At 36.9% G+C, this 20,036-nt stretch overlaps 1 protein-coding gene across 1 annotated transcript in view; it reads left to right on the plus strand.

Moving 5' to 3' along the window:
- The first annotated feature begins 8,852 nt into the window (after nucleotides 1-8,852).
- Nucleotides 8,853-20,036, plus strand: part of CALB1 (calbindin 1) — a 40,319-nt gene continuing 29,135 nt past the window's right edge. The window contains exons 1-3 of the mRNA XM_036760018.1: nucleotides 8,853-9,193; nucleotides 9,782-9,858; nucleotides 14,579-14,653. Coding sequence (XP_036615913.1) covers nucleotides 9,115-9,193; nucleotides 9,782-9,858; nucleotides 14,579-14,653 — 231 coding nt within the window. The 5' untranslated portion in view covers nucleotides 8,853-9,114. The remainder of the gene's footprint in view (nucleotides 9,194-9,781; nucleotides 9,859-14,578; nucleotides 14,654-20,036) is intronic.

Here is a 20,036-nt window from a genome sequence, read left to right on the forward strand (position 1 = left end):
TTATGGGTAAGGAAACAAGTATAGAAAGTCAAAGTGACTTGGCCAGAGCCACATGCTTAGTGGAAAATCCAGGATATCGATTCAGGCCATTAAAGTTTAAGACTATTGCTCTTTTAACTACCCATTCAGACCCTCTTTCCAACAAAGCACTTTTCAATAGGGTAAGAAAGAGAGAATATTTTCCTAAAGCCACAACATATACAAATGGATATATCTTCATAATATGTTCAATATATTCATATTTTTACTGGCTTCATAAAATGTGCTCTAAGAAAGACCCAGGACCAACTTATTAATAGAGGGATTTATTTGAAATGTCACTCTGAAGAAATTAACCAGAGGGCAGAAACACTGGTATCACTTTTAAGAAAACCATTTTTTATCAAATATTATACTGCATTTCAACAATTCTAAAGTATGTAAGGGTAAAACTTTATTCAGTAAATGTAGGACTGTGTAGTAGATAAAAATACTAGAACTGGATTCAGGTTTTGCTTCCAATAGTTACTGGCAAATCTTTCAACCTCCCTGAGACAACATGTTTCCTCATCTAAAAATGGAAATAAAATACCTGTAGTGCCTACTCCACAGGGCTATTCTAGATAAAGTTCTATGCAAATGACACCTATCACTATTTCATTATTATTGTTGCTATTCTCATTTGTTATTATTACTGGGATTGGCTATAATAGTTCATTTCATCAAAAAAATTGGAAATCATAGAAATGCACATTTTCTCTTCAGCAGTTGGTATAACCTAGAGGTCTTCATTTTCTTCATCAATGTGTCACCCACATTTGTCCCAGAACTGCAGTAGGCTAGAAATTATTAGCTTTGTAGTATAGTGTAAGAGTACTGACTACATTCAGAGGACCTGTGCTCAAATACAACCTATGAGGCTGACTACCCGACTAACCTTAGGTAAATCATTTAAAGTCACTCAAGTTTCTTTCAGTTTTAGATCGACGCTTTTATTCCATGATCATTGGCCTCTCTTATCCTTTTTTGGCATTCATCTTGCATGGAACATGTGCCATCCTAGATGTATAAAGATGAAATTACTGGGTTAGTAGAGTTGTTTTTTCCCAGTAAGGTTAATGACTTTATAATCTTCTACTTAGACTTTCTGATGCCCAAAAGCACCTATTTGTGAAATGACTGACTGCTCTATGGGATGTCTGTCACTGGTAATCATGAAGTTATTTTCTGGCAGAAGCTAATGAGCTTGCACAGACACAGAACCCACAACCTTGACTTCCTTAGCACTATATTCTAACCTTCTGAACTGGATAATTCTCTTTTGGTCTCCTAAAGGCCTAGCCCTTTTGCCATTAAACAAAAGTATTCATTATCAATTTTGAATGATGTCAGAGAATTACCACAAAATGATTTGGTCTATATACTCACTGACAAAATGAACCCTCCTTTGCATCTATGAGAAACAACCAAACACCAATAACCTTTATTGGTGATACAAGGAGATGTCCCTTTCAGATGTGGACAATTGTGCTAATTGAAAGGGGGCAGAAGCAAGAACAGTTGTGGAAGAACACTGAAAAGTTAGCCCCACAGAAAAAAGACAAAAAATAAAGATGGCCAAAATGTCCTGTTTCCCGGCATCTAACTTAATTATAACTAACCCGAGGAAAACTGTTTGGTGACTATGGGAGAGAAATGCATGTTGCCTAGCTATGGCTTAGCTGGCAGAAATATTGGTTTTGGTTTCAGAGTTGAAGCATCTCACTGAAAAAATCCTGATTTGGAGCAGTGGGGTAGCTTAGGCAAGGTCTCAGAGTTGAGAGGTCAGGATAGCTCAAAAAAAGCTGATCTCAGAGCAGAGCTGATCTCAGAAGAGGCCTCCAGTCTGGTCTATGAAGACCCCTCAGAGCCTTCATACCACAGGCTTCTTGGAGGAATGAATTGGAGAAGGAAAGGCTTTACCTTTCCCTGTACTGCCACCTACTCTGGACTGAATAGTGGACTGAGAGATGGAAACCCCTCAGAGCCAGTCCAAGGGTATAAATTGTAATATGGAATGGCTATCTGGGAGGGGAAAGGGAAAAGACACGGGGGCAAATTTAAGCTATGCAAAAAAACAAAAGATATCAATAAAAGCTTATTTTCTAAGAATTAATGGACTTCTTGGCTGATTTGTCAAAGAGAAAGGACATTAGTGTGTCCTCAGAATCTACAGTATGCAGGTAGCCACCCCACCAAGGTTACCAATAGGACACTGAGGGATAGTTATAGCAGTGGCTGGGCTTCTGGGAACTCAAAAACTGCTAAAATATAAGTGTAGGTTAGATGAGATAGCCAACCCAGAGAGATACTGAAAGAGGGTCAGGTACATACAAGTGCTACTACTGTACACAATATGGTCTATATACATCACATTTTAGGAAGACAAGTACTAATCAGCAGAGGCACTGTGGTACAGAGCGGGGAAAAAGTAGAGGTTTTGGAGTCAGAGGACTTAGGTTCAAATCCGTCTTCTGTATCCTTGGGAAAGTCACTTAACCTCTCTGTGCCTCAATTTCCTTATCAGTAAAATGATAGGTTTAGACTATATTGTCTCTGGGATCCCTTCTTGCTCTAAATCTATGATCCTTGAACTATGCTAGTTAACATTCGTACAGAGCTAAAGTTTACAAAGTGCTTCATATGCCTCCTGTGAGCTCAGCTAGCACTGGTATTATCACCATTTTGCAGATGAGGAAACTGAGAATCAGCATGATTAAGTGATTTATTCATTGTTACACAGCTAACCAACGTCAGTGTCCTCCTGATAACAAATCCAGCTTTCTAAGCACTAGGCCACCCAGATGGCTGAAGGGGATCAATACCTCCAAACTACTTGACTCAACATCAATATTATTTTAAGTGTAATCTCTACAATATTTTCCAAACCTGGGAAGTGACATGATATATTTTAACTATCCCTTGCTTATTGCTGCCACAAAAACCTATCTTTTTTACAGTGATAGTCTCTTGTTAATGCTATATGGCTCCAAAGCATGGAATACCATGATCTCAGCAGGATCTGAATTTGCAGCAACCCAAAGATCAAAGGGAAGATGCATGGTGGATGGAAGTAGGGATGGGCCACATTACCAAAACTGACCAGCATCATTAGTAAAATATATGGTCAAGTACATACATGACTGGAAACGGAAGCATTTTATGATGTAATGAGAGCCAGGGATAATAGAGGGGCAATCCAAGTGTTGTTCCACAAGGAAGAATAAGCCAGTGGACAGCTAGGTAGTAAGAGGTTAGAGTACTGTACTTGGAGTCAGAAAGACCTAAATTCAAATCCTGTCTCGGGTACTTACCTTTAACAAGTGTTCTCACCTGTACAATGAGGCTACAATAGCCCCTATTTCACAGGTCTGTTGTAAGGATCAAATGAGAAAATATATGTAAAGCATTTTACAAACCTGAAATGGTTACATAAACACTACCTGTTCCAGCTATTATTTGGCTATCTGTCCTACCTTCCCTGCCCCTCTCTACCCAGTCATTTGGCCTAGAGCAGCACTAGACACCCTCACTTATTAATTTAACTTTAGGGTGTCTCCTGGGTATATATGCCCAATCTGATGTTTTGAAGGTAAGTAAATCAGTCATCACGTTGTCCTTTATAATGAGCCAGGCCTCAGACTAAGGTTTTTTCCTATCTAACCTCTATCCCTTGCCTCTGACTGTTACTAACTGGCCACCAGACTAGGCTAAGGACCTCTACAACACAGGCCTAATGAAAGGCAGTGAGGCATGGTACAGTCTAAAAGCCAAGACTAGGGTTCAAGTCCCGCCTTTAACATATATTGGCTGTGTCACCCTGGGCAGATCACTTAACTTTTCAGGGCTCTAGACAACTCTCTAAGAACCATGAAGAAGGTGACAATTTGTATGAGTCAAAGGAATTTCCTCACCTGGGTGCTCCCTTTACAAATAAAATCACAGGTCCAGGCCCATCCCAATCCACCTTTTTGACAGGGAAGGGTATGAAAATTTGATGACCTATGGTTAGCAAACTTACTCCTGCACATATGTGCCTTGTGATTAAAAGTAATAGGTTTCCTAGGCAAAAGTTACCTTCTTAGGCTGCTACCTACCTGCTCCTTCATGCTTTTCCATATCAGCCTTACCCGTCCCATCTGCTTGACAACAGTCACTCTTCTATGTATTTGCTTGATGTCATCACCTTTAGGGACTTACCCCTTTAATCATCTCTTCTCCCTCATTAATTTTCAATCACTCCTTATCCACTGATTCCTCCTTTACTGCTACAAACATACTTATATCCCTCTATTACTTTACTATTTTTTGTAAGGCAATCAGGGTTAAATGACTTGTCCAAGGTCACACAGCTAGCAAGTGTCATGTCTGAGGCTGCATTTGAGCTCAGGTCCTCCTGACTCCAGGGCCAGTGTTCTATCCACTGCACCACCTACCTGTCCTGCTTCTATTACTTAAAAAAAACTTGACTCTACCATCTTCTCAAACTATCATCCTTCTCCTTTTCAAAGCCAAACTTCTAGGGGGAGAAAACTATTTACACTACTTGCTTGCATTTTATATCACTCACATTTCAAATCTCTTGAAATCAGGCTTCTAATTATGTACACACACACACACACACACACACACACTTGACTGAAAGTGTTCTAAGATCATCAATGATCTCAATATTGCCAAATTCAATTATCTTTTCATCTCCTCATTCTAACTTCATTGCAGCATTTTATACTGGAAGCAACCTCCTCCTTCTGTGTACTCTCTCCTCCTCCTCTAAAAGAGTCCCTTCTCTATCTACACTCTCATCAATCATCAGGTCTCATGGATTCAATTATCATTTCTATACAAATTACTTACCTAGCTGCATATCTAGTTTATATCTTTCTCCTGAATTCTAATCTACATCTCCAACTGCCTGCTGGATGGAGTCTCAACTTGGAGGCCCCCAAAGCATTTGAAACTCTTCTATGGTTCCTTTGTGGATAATTTGTGGAAATACATGGACAAAAATAGCACAGGATCAGAAGTTGTACAAAGGTTTCAAGCTGCACTATGGAAGGCAGTGCCCATGGCAATTACATAACAAATCTTTTAAAATATCAGTCTAAACCTGACCTCAATCACAATGGCTATGCAAGTGTCAAGAAAGCCAGTAAGAATTCCTTCCAAATCAGAAATTATTAATCTTCATAAAATTTAGGATATAGCCTGTATGATGAAGCAAGTAGCAAGATTTTAAAGTTTTTACATTCATAAAAATTAGTTTTCCCATTTTCAGTCATTCATTCATCAAATAATTATTGTGCATTATAATTTCGAAGAATTGTATTTGGTACTATAAGGGATTAATAAATGAATAATACATGCTACCTGTTCTAAAGGAGCTCCAGTCTAATACTGAGGATAAATAAGTACACAAAAAATTATTATATAAGTTAGAATATAACAAGTGCCATGAAAGAGGCACATGAAAGTTCTATTAGGCATGGAAAGATAATGATTGAATTATCATTGATTTATCGAAGGAGGGAGAAGGGAGAGAGGGAGGGAGGAGATAGTTTCAACAAGGGAGAGGTCACAATAGACTGGAAGAAGCAGGGAAAGCTTCTTCAAGGTGGCATTTAAGATTTCACAAGTGATGATGAGGAGAGATAAGGTTTATTGTTAGTACAAGCAACAGGAATAAAAGTGGGAAGATCCATGGAGTATGTTCAAAGAATAGAATAGCTTAGTTTGGTAAGACTTTAGGATATAATATATATATATATATATATATATATATATATATATATATATATATATATATATATATATATATATATATATGTATATATATATATACATATGTATGTATGTATGTATGAATGAATGAATGAATGAATGAATGAATGAATGAATGAAAATCATTGAGATATGGGAGAAGTTAAAGACGAAGGATCTTGAATTCCAAGCGAAAGAATTCAACTTCTTTTAGGAGATACTAGAGAACCCCTGAAGGCTTTAAACAGTGGAGTGACATAATCATATTGGTGATTTAGGAATATTATTCTGGCAGTTCTATGTGTAACCTTGAATTGAGGGAAAGAGTCTGCAGTTAGAAAGTCATTGCAATATTGCCAAGTTAAAGGGGAGCTAATAAATTTAAAAAAACTTTCAGTGTTATCAACTGGGTTTAGTCACAGAAACTGATGCATCCTACTTCTTTTACTCCAGAAAAATGATATGGCTTAGTGACTTAATGTCAAATCAATATTGACAAGATTTGACACGTAATTTGTAACTGTGCCATACCTTGCTTCATTGTAATTAGAGATGGTCTCAAAAGGTAATAGAAAGAAATAACTAATTGGCCTCCTACTTTCAAAGGGACCACTAGCAACAAATAGAAGTGGATATTTCATTTATAATTGTTTTAAATAACAATTTGCTTTCTAAGCATTTGCCTTTGTAGGAATTTTTCTTTCACCTATTGGTAACTTAAAGTTTCCTGAAATATCTCTTGAGCTATTATCTTTTTAATGGAGTTTTCCAACTATAACTTGACTTTTATCTTCAATAACCAAATATCTGTCAATGAAATAATCATTTACCTACCATGTTCAATGCACTATTTTTAGCACTGAGGGAGATAGAAAAATATACCATAGTTCCCGCCTTCCAGGAATTTGCAATCTACTAAGGGAATTAAGATTCATATATCAATAAATATGATACAAAATGTAATTTTGTAAAATAACAGAAGAACACACAAGGCACTGTGATAGTTCTGACGAAGAAAAAATTGGAGTCTTGGAGATGTCAGGGAAAGTTTCATGTAGAAGGTGACTTTTGTTTCTATACTTATAATACTTAAACTTGTTCTTGAAAGATGGGCAGAATTTCAGTAGATGAAGACTAGGAAAGAAGGATATTATAAGCATAAGAAACAGTGTAATAAAAGGGTAGAAAGCTTGAGGTAGACCTGGAATAGTTTGTCTGGAGCTAGAAAAGTAAAGTATGATGTAATGTTGCAGAAGCCATCATGACGCTTCTTAGCCATTTCCAAACCATGTCATCTGCATACTGGCCATCCATCCTCCTTCTCCCCTTCCTACTGCAATCTGAACTTAGCCCCTAGACCTTTGGTTCTAATAAATGAGTTTTTATTTTATTTTACCCAGAACTAAGGCACCATGCCACTTCCAAACCATACCCAACTCCCTTACTAGTTTCCCTTCATGTGCTTTCTTGTTAGTTCTTTGAGGGCAGAGACTTTTGGTTTTGTTTCATATCATCTGAACTTATAACAATGCCTGGCAAGTAATCAGTGCTTTTAAAAATGCTTTTTCATTCATTAATTTGGAAGGAAACTGATACTAGATTGTGGAAGATATTATAGAGTATATCAAGCTGAGGAATTAGCCCCTAATGAGGAAAGCATAACCTATACAAATCCTACAAGAAATCATAGGAAGCTCTGCCAACAGTACTACTAATAATAACAGCTGACATTAATATGGCCTTTATGTTTTGTAAGGTTCTATACATTATCTCATTTGATCCTCATAACAACCCTATGAAGTAAGGCTTACAGACATTACTATTCCCATTTTACAGATAAAGAAGTGAGTCTGAAAAAGGTTAAATTATTTGCCCAGAGTCATATGGATAGCAAGTATCTGGAGCAATTCTTGAACTCAAGTCTTCTTGACCTAGAGTTCAATGATCTATTCCACAAGGAGAAGATCAGTAGTTCAGACAAAAAGAAAAGGTCACTAACCTCCTCTGTCACATTAACTGAATTCCAAATTGCTACTTCACTTTGTAACGTAAAGACAAAGACAGACAGCATGATGTGGTAGAAAATAGCTCTGGATTTGGAATCAGTGGACTTAGGTTTGCAATCTTGATTCATAGTAGCTATGTTACTCTGAACAAGTCATTGATCGCCTTTGAGTTTATTTGTCAAATGAGGATGTGATAATACTTGTATTGCCTACCTTAGTGTTTTATGAGAGGGTTATGTAAAACTTAAAAAGTGCTAGTGAAGAGTGAGCCATTCCTAACAGTGCATTGTCATGATTTAACTACTTCTTTTGACCACTTCACTTCTTCCACTTGAGATGTGAATGGGTTTTAATAATAATTCTCATTATTATAATTATTTTAATATTAATGGATAGTCATGATTTATATTTAAGATTCTTGACCAGTGGAATAGTGGATGGAGTACAAGTTGCAGAAATAGAAAGACCTGGGTTCAAGTCTAGCTTCTTTGACATGCTAGCTGTGTGGTTGTGGGTTAGTCATTTAAGCTCTTGGTGACATAAACAAATCACTAAGACAAAAATAAGTTCAAGATGGAGTTTCCAATCAGCCAATAAACATTTATTAAGCACCTACAATGCACCAGACACTGTGATAAATGCTGGAGACATCTCTAAACTAGTGAAATCACTTTTCTAGACCAAATAATCAACACCACCACCGCAACAAAACTCCTAACCAACTTCCTTTTTGTTAATTAAAAACATGAGTACTTTTATCCAGTAATTTTATTTTGTATGCATTAATTAATTTTAGCAGTGATTTTTCGGCAGAGGAAGCTCAAGACGAAGAAAACCCAAGTTCTCTGAGCCTAGCCTTCAGACGGGGTCTCCCACCACCTGATGATTCCTGCCATACCAAGCATGCAGCTTAGCTTCAATGTGAAGAAAAAGAAGCAAACTGTAGGGGAGGGAGAGACAGGAGGGAACAAGAGGCGGGGACACGAGGGGAGAAGGATGGGTGGAAGGCAAGAGGAGGCGTGGCTGAGCTTGAGGCTGTCCTCATAAATTCAGAGAGCCGTGAGCTGAGAGTGCTGGAGAGAATCTGGATCACGGACAGAACGACTTGAGCAGCACCGTGGACAGCGCCGGGCAGTTCCAGGATCCAGTTCTCTTATAGCCACTTGCTCTTTCACTCACACACCCACACAAATACAGACACACACAGAAACACACACACACACACACACACACACACACACATACACACACGCAGAATCCGTCTCTCATACACACTCGTTTACCACACACATACACATACACACTGGCACACACAGAGATCACAGATACAATGGCAGAGTCCCACCTGCAAGCATCCCTGATCACAGCCTCACAGTTTTTCGAGATCTGGCTCCATTTCGACGTTGATGGTGACTATGTTTTTCTGTTACTTTTTTATTGTCTCAAGTTGCTCCCCCGCCCGCTGATGTGCAGTTGTCTTTTCTCTAACTTCATCACCACCACTACTGGCTGTACAAACAGCCCAAAAGTTTGTGCTGTTTTTGTCTGAGGGGTGTATGGATATTGTTGTTTTGGGTTTTGTTTTTAATGTAATTGCAAAACTTTTGCCTTTACAAGATGTTTGCTGGTGGGGTGAGAGAGAGACCTGCTCTGAAGAGATCCTTCATCTTGGGGAGTAGGTTGCTATGCTCTCTGCGAACTCTGTAGTTGCACTCAGCGACTCAATCCATTTTGCCCCCGTTGTATGGATTAAAGTTTAAATACCTTCTGTCTTAAGCCTGAGAAATACTCTACCTGTCCTTAGCTACCTTTAAGAGCTGTAACTGTGCCCTGATGTCTCCATTGCTTGGAAATGTAGGGACTGAACATGTTCTTTCTGACCAGCACACGCCCGCGCACCCCACCCCACCTCCCGCCCGCACTCACGCACACAAAATTAACCCGAGAGTTGAAGGAAAAACTCAGGAGTACCAGCGAAATGTCTTTGTTGTTTGCAGGAAGTGGTTACCTGGAAGGTAAGGAGCTACAGAACTTAATCCAGGAGCTGCAGCAGGCGCGGAAGAAGGCTGGATTGGTAGGTTCAGTTCTTTAAGATCTGGGAGTTGTTTTTGTTGTGTAGGGCTTTTTTTTCCCCTTCGTCTAGTTAAAAGTCCGTGCTATTTCTTTTAAAAATAAATAAATAAATACTTTCGCCACTGTGAAAAAAAATGCACCTGCACGATCTTGTGAAAGACGAGTGGCAGTAACTTATTTTTCAACTAATTTTACATCTAAAGGTTTCTTCATTATTTGAAAACAGGATGTTTTCCAGATACCTTTTAAAAAAATAAGCCACTTCGTAGAAAGTAAAAAGCTATTAGCTGAAATGTAGGTGCTTTAAAACCATGTAGTTTGGGTTTGTGATATAAAAGCTTCAAGGGGAAGAGCTGCTAGTCTCTGATCCTTTTGCACATCAGTACCTGTAACAGGGAGTTAGCTGGTTGAGCTTATCTTTAACTCTGCTTTCTTAGTGGAAAGTGAAGGGGGCAGAAATCTGTTTCTGCCCCTTGGTGGTCAGGAAATAGATCTGCAGGTTTTCTATGTGGCAATAGGTACTGGTTTTTTTGTGTTCAAGGGAGAAAATGGTCGGAGGCGGGGGAGGGACATGATACTTGACCATCTCCAGGAGGAAAAACTGAGCAATGAGCACCCCAAGAGTGAATAAAAATTTAGTTTGAAAAGGTCTTCATATCTCTTTGTAAGAGAATAATACAAAAGCTAAAAGTGTGAGAAATGAGATGGTTATAAGAATCAGAAAGTGGCATTATGATTGTTGGTATCAATAATAGCATTTAGAAAATCACCAGTGAATGTTCATGCTTAAAATAAGTTATTAAACAAATGAGGAATTATTTTGTTACCTAGACAACACTTGAAAGAGGGAGGGGGACACAGCCAGAATCCAACTAGAAGGTGTCCTCCCATGTAAAGAAACGTTCTTAAATATAGAGGAGGTAGTTATGTAAAGAAAAAAAATAGGTTATACATTTCACTAATATATTGGGATTTATATAAGGTTGCATTTCAGTAGGAAAACCTATTTGAGATAATTAATTTACATTTATATATTAATGACCCTTTCCAATTTCAACATGGCTTTTTATCTCCAATCCCTACTTCCTAATGGCAAATTTATGATATAAATCTACATATGACATATATTACTTCACATCAGTCCCTTGGAGGTCTTCAATATAAAATGATGATTGTGGGAGTCATTGGTCAACTGTGTTTGAAACCAAATAATCTTATATGGACTATGTTGTCCAGATATAACATTACTCAAAACTTGAAGATAAAATGGGTTTTTTTCTCTTTTACATCTTTGTCATCCTGCCAAAAAAAGGAGGAAAAAAACCTGATAAATTATCATGTAAATAAATCCATCAAAGTGCTTCCATTGCAACTTAGTATATCTTTGTCATTTATCTCTACAGTAATGAAAATTGTTCTGTTCCTCATTTAAAAAAATAGTTAATCAGTTGTTAAAATTCAGTTTTTTCTGTAATATCTAAGAATGAGAATATTTGAGTTAATTATGCAAAAGATTGATGTCTTTAAATATGCATATAAATAAATCTGCAGTTTTTACAAAGAAACCAGATTTTCTAGAAACAAACATAATGCTTTAAAGCTCATTTTGCCTCCTAGAAATTCAAATATTCACCAAGTACTATAAAAAAAATACTTGCAGATTATTCTTGCTTTCCTCCCACTATAACATTTATATCTTTTTATAGGTTGTTCCTGTATACTCTGTTATATTTTGCAAATGGTTAGTGCTTATTTTTCCCCCTTTATCATGACTATGTTTCTGGAATATTCTACTGAAGCAACCAATCCCACAATAATAAACTTGAGTACTGTCATGGAATCATCTGAAGTTGCCTGATATCCTGATCCCTGGGCTTATTTTCTGAATTATGGATATAATGTATTGGAGATTTCAGATCTAAATAATTTTTTCTGGATCTGGAAGCTCACATTTATCAGAGGCCTCATTGAATTCTACTTCTTAAAATTTCACATGCTTTTCCAAGATGGAAAGACTGGAAGACTCATCCTAAAAACTAGAGTCCTATATCTATCCTGTTTTAGGACACAAAAGGTCACTGAGTCTGAAAATAGGCTTTTGATAATACTCATGAACTCTTGGGTGTTTTATTTGTATTAAATATGGCCTAAAGTCAAATATAATGGCTAAGTAAATGTCTTAAGTTTAGTATTTCATGCCAAAATTGGAACTTAGGTAACAAGTTTTAATAGAATTTATGGTTCAGTTACAATGATAAAGTTTCAGTATACTATTGCCCTGTACTGTACACTCTGTAAAACATTTATTTGGCTGTAATCCTTGTCTATTGAATTCACATTCTTAATTACAAATCTGTTGCTAAAAATCATTGGTTCCTAATTCTGTTTTCCCAAATGCTAATTTAACATCTACTGCTCTAGGGAAATTAAATTTGCAAATTAGATTATATCAAAAATTAAGAGTTCTATATTGCCAGTATTCCCACTCTGCGAGCTTTCTCATTTAATTTTTTGACTTTTTTTCCTTCATGTAAATTTAAATAATTGCAAATTGTTTCTTATTGGTAGTTTATAAAGCTACAAAAATTATTTGGCTTCAAATTACTTTGTTACCTCACTTCTACTGAAAGAAATATATACTGAATCAAATTGACTTTGTGATACTACCAACTCAATAATAATAATTAGCCTCAATATAGAACTTTTAAAATTATATTAACTTATTGGTTTCCCCATCAATCTGGGTAAAAGGTAAGTCATACCACATAAATCTCATTTTTCAGAAAACTGAGGCCTAATTGATTTTCCCAAGGCCACAGAGTAAGATATTAGTACATGGTGGCCTATTTAAAATGGGCTTCAGCTAGGGAAATAAGGTTTACTTGGCCCTAGTTAACCACATAAGTGGGCCATGTTATAGAACAATATTTACAAAGTCGGCTTCTTAGCTTCTAGCCTACATTCAGACCATAAGGAGACTGCGTGTAATCTTAGCACAGGAGAGCTAACACAACTTACGGTACAGATGGAAAGAACAAACCAAAGCATGACCAAACAAATTAGCTTTATTATTCCTCAAGCAACTGATAGGGTTAAAGATTTAAATTTAGAGCTGCAAGAGACTTTAGAGATAAGCTACTCAAACTCCCCCCATTTTATAGATAAGGAAACTGAGGTTTCCTGAACCAAGGTTCAGGTCATTTACCCAAGATCACATATGAAGTGGCAGAATCAAGATTTAAACCCAGGTCCTCTGACTCCAAATCCAATCGTGCTCTATGCTCACATTTATTAACATACATAAAATGAATAATTTTGTAGTGGGATAAGTTGAAAACAAACAAACATTGGAAAGCACTTCTTAAAGTTGATGTTGCTAGATAAAGCTCTGAGAACTAAATATTATCAGCAAGTTGAAAAAAGTTGCCCCAGATCTCAGCTATGGTCTGTCTCAGATGAGCTTAGCAGTTTAAGTATTTTTGGTTCGGGCACACAGTCCTCTTATGTAAAAACAAGTAATCTACTTCCTCCTTGCTACAAAAATTCCTAACTTTCTTTCAAAGAGGGATTTTCTTTAACTTTCTAACTTCTAATTTCTCCCAAGTTTAAAAAAATTATTAACGATATCAACATGCTAAATAAGCTAATACATTTATATCTGATAAATAAACTGACGAGATTACATAGTGAAGTTAAAGGTAGAGCAAGTAATATAAATATCATAGAGATTAAATCTAGAAGAGATCTTAAACATCATTTTGTCCAAACCCTTAATTTGAGGGCTGAAAAGATTGAGGCCCCAAAGAGATTAAGTGATTTACCCAGGGTTACACAGGCAACAAATAGTAGAGTCAGGATTCAAAACTTGTGGTTCAAATCTAATCCTGGATAGGCATTGTCTCTAAGCACATTACCAATATATATTTTCTATTTAAATGTGCTAAATAGCTAAGAATAGGTAGTGTAGTGGTAGAAAGAATGTTGGACTCGAAACCAGTAGAGACATGAGTTCAGTTCTCACCTCTGGCAATTACTGCTTGTGTCACCATGGACAAGTCACTCAAGTCAGATTCCATGCCTGTCAAAGGGTATAATTGTATTTGAAGTTGGGTTGTTGTGAAGATCGAATGAAGCCAGTATATGAAAAACACTTCATAAAACTTAAAGGGCTATATAAAACATCAGCTAGTGTTGGGATCGATATTTCTAAATTTTCAAAACTATGAATGGTAGAGAAATCTGAGAGATTGTGGTAGAGAATGGTAGAGAAACATATTTGAAACTGGTAATCATAACTGTAACCTTTTCTGTTTGTTTATTTGGACTCGTGATTTTATCAGGATGGGGAATCCTTACACTAGCCAGCTTATCTGTAGCTTACTATTTGAGAAAGTTGCCTCCAGCCTTGAGGTTAAATGAATTTACCAAATTACACTCGAATTACTTTTGATTATAACCAGTATGTGTCAGGACTTGAGCCCAAGTATTCCTGACACCAAGGCCAATCGTCTATCAATCAAACCACACTGCCTTCCCATCATTATCTTTGAAATCTGTAACAATTCTACACCAGCCCAGTGTTTTCCACTTCCAAGAGTATATTTAATAAAACATATACTAAATACTGTCAATTTTAGGTATTTTGTGGCACATCATGAACACCAAAGCATAAAGTAGTTGTGAATTTCTAATGAATAACTGATCCTTTTGGCCATTTTTAGGATTTGTCACCTGAAATGAAAACTTTTGTGGATCAATATGGGCAGAATGATGATGGAAAAATTGGAATGGTAGAGGTAAGCCAACTTGTTTATCTGTGCATTTCTCTGACAGATAGTTATAACAAATGTGTTTCATTAGGTAGTCAAGACTGTCAAATACAGTGGGTGGTAATCCTCCCCAATACACTACACTGAGTGGATTAACTTTTCCTTTAAAATAAAATATCTACTGAAAGAAAACAAACTTGGAATCATAGAATTGGAAGGAGACTATACAATTTCCTTAGTTCAACCCTTTCACTTTAGTAATGAAGAAAGAGTGATTCAGGTTTAGTATGTTGTCCAATTTCAAATAGTTTGTAGATCTTACACTATGACCCAAGTCTCTTGACCCTCTAGTGCAGTCATCTTCCCATTAAACCACGCTTCCTTATCTTAATACCTCCTCCACAATGAGGACTCATGTATAGGTTTCAATTCTTTCTTGCTGACATTAAATACGACAGACCTTTGCCTGCTGTAAAAGAAACCCTTCTTATACATTGTCATTGTAACAATGTCATTATGGAGGGCTGTGCTCTGGCTTCTAGAATTCAGGCAGTTGACCTGACTCCAGGAAAGAAAGAGGTACCTTTTGTCAACTATCTGAATTTTTTATGATTTCAAATGATAACCGTTTCTATAGAATCTCTAAAAAATTAAAATTGTGAGTGGCAAATCTTACCTTCTGACAAGGACTTTTCTTATTATTGAGTGTGATTTTCTTTTGACAGTAAATGAGAACAAGACTTTGAAACTCCCTTTGACTTCCTGGATTTAGGCAGCAGACCTTTATTTTCTCTCTTCTTTGCTAGATCGTTATCCTATTTTTCTTGTCTCTTTCATGGCTCTTAAAGAAATCCAGGGCATGATTTCTCATCCGAGGGACAGACTTTAAAAGGTTCCTGTGAGACACAAGTATAGATACATTTTTCTTATTTTTTTAAGTTCACGTGTTTATTAGACTATGAAATACCCTGGCTCTGAAAAATACTTAATAAGGGCACACCTTTTACTCAGTAGGTTGAAATAGCTTTAGAGAGATCAATCATGTAAGAAATACACTTTAAAAAAAAGGAAATCACCATAAATAGAATGTAGGTACAGAATACTATTATTATCATCACTGTAATTAAATTTTTCCCTAGGGCATATGCTTCTCTTTATGCCCACGTGTAACTCATTACTAGATGAATAGATAAATTAATAGTAATGGGACTTACATTGACATCAAGGCCAACTAATCTGGAAATGAAATGATCTCAGATAAGAAAATTACTTTAAAATGAACATAAATGAGATGGATAAAATTGAATCATTCAAAATTAGCTAGAAATCCTGAAATTAGGAAAACTATAGATGTGGCTATTTCAGAGTCTGACATACTTTATAATTCTAAAAGAGGAAGAAATCCTGTCATGTTATACTTAATATATTCCATCCTGAAGAATTCCAGGGTTCTGAGCTATTATTTCTATCATTCAACTTAGTCAGTGGACTAGTTTGAACAGAATATGTAAAAATAATTTTCTTGGTTCCCCTAGATTTTATATATGTGTGTGTGTGTATACACATATACACATATGTATGTATGTATATATGTATATTGTATATATGTATGTATATATACATATACACATATGTTTCCTATATGATCACATATATGTGTAGTTTGTGTGTACGTGTGTGTAAAATCATAAGCTAGATAGGCCTGCATGGAGACAAAGTTTCAAATGTTTAATCTGATACATTGGTCGTGATCCCTAACATTTAGTTTATTCACAGAATGGTTTAGGGTTTATATTGAGTGAATGGCAAAAGTCACCTGGCAGGTGTGTCAGGCATGGCATGGAAGAAGGTGCAGCAACTAGAGGATGGAGCCATTCAAGCAAAGAGAAGGTTTAACTGTCTACAGAAAAGGAACAGAAAGCATAGAAGTGGAGGAAGTTAATGTCTTCGACAACTGGGTAATGAGGTGGATTGAGTGCTGAACTTGGAGTCAAGTCTTGCCTCAGATACTAACTAGCTGTATAACACTAAACGAGTCACCTAGCTTTTCTCAGTCTCAGTTTTCTCATCCTCAAAATGGGGGTAATAATAGAACCTACCTCTCAGAGTTGAGAGGATCAAAGGAGATAACACATATGTACAAATGTTAAATATTATTATTATTAGGGCTGCTAGGTGGTGCCAGTGTATAGAGCACAGGCACTGATAGCAGAAGGACCAGAGTTCAAATCCGGCTTCAGACACTTACTAGCTGTGTGACTATCAGTTTCCTCATCTATAAATGAGCTGGAGAAGGAAATGGCAAACCACTCCAATATCTTTGCCAAGAAAATCCCATACGAGGTCACAGAGAGTCTGACAACAGAAACAACTGAACAACAAAAATTATTATAAAATATAGATGGGTTTTGACCAATTCAGGGCATTGAAACCAGTGCCATTTTAAATAGAAGATTTCAGGCATCCTGACCCTCAATATGACATTTACTTTTTACTCCATTCTGCAGGATGTTGTTTGTTTTAAAACCTCCCTTCTCAATGAAACTTTAATATACCACAGTTCTAATATATCATTAATTTATCTTATTAAAGCTCTTTTAAATATAATAAGATGCTTTATGGAAGAGTGACTTGACCTGAGCTTTGAGGCCAGTATTTGAATATATAGAAGAGGGCAAGGAAAGAGGAAAGTGTATCCATGCCAAGCATGCTAAAATATATAGAAAGGGAGAAGAGGAAGAGAATAAGCATTTATATAATGCCTACTGTGTAACAGTCTCTGTGCCAAATGCTTTACAAATATTTTTCTCATTTGATCCTGCAACCCTGCATAGTAGGTGCTACTTCCCCTATTTTACAGTTGAAGAAAATGAGGCAGAGATTGACTTGCCCAGTGTCACACAGCTAGTGTCTGAGGACAATTTGAACTCAGGTCTTCCTGACTCTGGGCCCAGCTCTCTATAAGATGTTAGAAGAATAGTGATGAGGCCTGCATGACTCGAATAGAGGGCATGTTTTAGGAAATTGTAAGAAATGATAAGGTTGAAAAGAAAACATGAGGTAAGATTTTAGAGGGTCTTAAATGTCAAGGCGGAGAGCTTAGCTTTCAGCTTGCAGAAATTAAGCTGTTCAAGGTTTGTGATCAAAGGAATGACACTAAATCGTAGAATCATAGAATTTTAGACCTGAAAGAGAACTTAAAGAATATCCTACCCCAATCCCTTCATTTTACAGATGAGAAAATTAAAATAACAGGAGGCTAAATGACTTACCCAAGGTCACAAAGCTGGATACTGGGAGCAACTGAGCTAAAACCCAGGTTTCCTGACTCTTGGTAGTATTTTTCCCACTACAACCTTGTGCAGGTATAATTTTTTTAATTAGTCTGGTAGAAGTATACAAGATAATTTGGAAGACAAGAGACCACAGTCAAAGAGAACCATTAGAGGATTTGCAGTAGTCTAGAGAAGAGGGGTGAAGACCTGGTCAAGGATAGAATTAGAGTAGAGAGGAAGAGAAGAAATAGAGATGTTAAGGAAGAATTGTGAATTTGGGCACAGATCAGATATAGAGATGAAGGAAAAGAATAAATAGCGTGACAAAGTAAGGATGACTTCAAGTACCATAGAAATGTTTTAGTGAAGTTTGAGAGCTTAGAGATGAGTCTTTGCCTTATTCAACCAATATGATGTGAGGGTCAAGCTTAGAAGGAGCATAAATGTATATAATATGTACTGCCTATAGGCTACATGTAAGCATATATTAAAGAGAAAGGGGGAAAGGATGAGAGAGAAAGTGAGAGAAAAAAGAGAGAAAACTCACATATTCAAAAATCAAATAGAATCTGGTAGACACCTTCCTCCCTAGCTCCCACCCTGGGAAGCAAAGGGAAACAGAGATGCTTAATCTTATAATGAACCCCATGTTTTCCCCCAAATCATGATAAGCTATCTAACTATGTTCAGTATAGCATTGCTTTGATGTTTCAATAGAGATGTGGAAGCTAAATCTGATGATATTTAATGGTCATTTCGAACCAATATTTAAGTGCTCATCCAGAAGACAAAGTAAGCTGAAAGATCACCATCTTGTTTGCATTAGAAGTAGGAAGGGCTGAATCATTCACGCTAGAATTGAATCTTGTCGTTCAAAACTAGTAAATTTCTATCAAAGGAGAGGAGGCAGTATGGCCCAATGTACAAAGTACTGGCTCTGGAATTGTAGGGTTTTGGTTCTAATCCTACCTCTGAGGCTTATCATCTATGCAACCTTCAGACTTCATTAATCGTTAGTTGTTTCCAACTCTTTGTAACACCATTTGTATTTTCTTGGCAAAGATACTGGAGTGGTTTTCCATTTCCTTCTCCAGTTCATTTTACAGAGGAGAAAAGCAAGGCAAACAGGGTTAAGTGACTTGCCCAGAGTCACACAGCTACTAAGTATCTGAGGCCAGATTTGAACTCAGGAAGAAGAATCTTCCTGACTCCAGGCTGGGCATTCGGCGCACTATACAGCCACCTAGCTGCTCTACCATACAACCTCTGGCAAGCCGTTTTACCTCCAAGGAGCTTAGTTTCCTCACTGGTAAAGCAAGATTATTAGACTACATGGGTTCTAAGGCCCTTTCCTCCACCAGATCTATAACTGACATGTTTACATAAATTAACAAGCATTTATTAAGCATCCAGTATTTGTCAGGCTCTGTGCTGGGCGTTGAAAATATAAAGACAAAACAGACCCTCCCTTCAATAAGATTACATTCCATTGGTGGAGACAACACACACAAATAATAACTACATGAAAAGTAAATACTAAACAATTTCAGGAGGGAGGCACCAGCAGCTGAGGGGATCAGGGAAGGCTTCATGTAGGAGTTAGCATTTGAGCTGAGCTTTGTCGGACTCTAGGAAATCTAAGGGGCGGAGGAAAGAAAGGAGTACATTCCAGGCACAGAGGGCAGAAAACATACTGCCTAGAAACGTAATCAGAGAGAATACAACATACGTAAATGGTTTAACCCAAACTTAAATACTTCTTTAAAAGTTAGATACATGGATAAATTTGATAGACTCCCTCAAAGTCAGCTAGGAAACACTGAGGTTCAGAAAATGAATGCAAAACGTGCACACCAAACCTCCATGATAATTTAACAAATACCAAGATAGTCAAAAATGTTCTAAATATATTCTGCCTAATAGCACTCCTCCAGAAAAGGCCGATTAAAATAATTTAAAATGAAGACTGAATGATTTAGCAGCAAAGTAATAGAAATTTCATCTACAGCACTCACACTGAAGCACAGAAATCTTTCCTAAGAGAATGTCAACTCTGCAAGCTTCTAACTTGTGCCCTTAGGCAATATGTGGGAACCTAGCATCACTTCCTGACCACAGGTTCATGTTTTCTTTTC

The sequence above is a fragment of the Trichosurus vulpecula genome, chromosome 1 (assembly GCF_011100635.1).
Source record: "Trichosurus vulpecula isolate mTriVul1 chromosome 1, mTriVul1.pri, whole genome shotgun sequence".
Lineage (NCBI taxonomy): Eukaryota > Metazoa > Chordata > Mammalia > Diprotodontia > Phalangeridae > Trichosurus > Trichosurus vulpecula.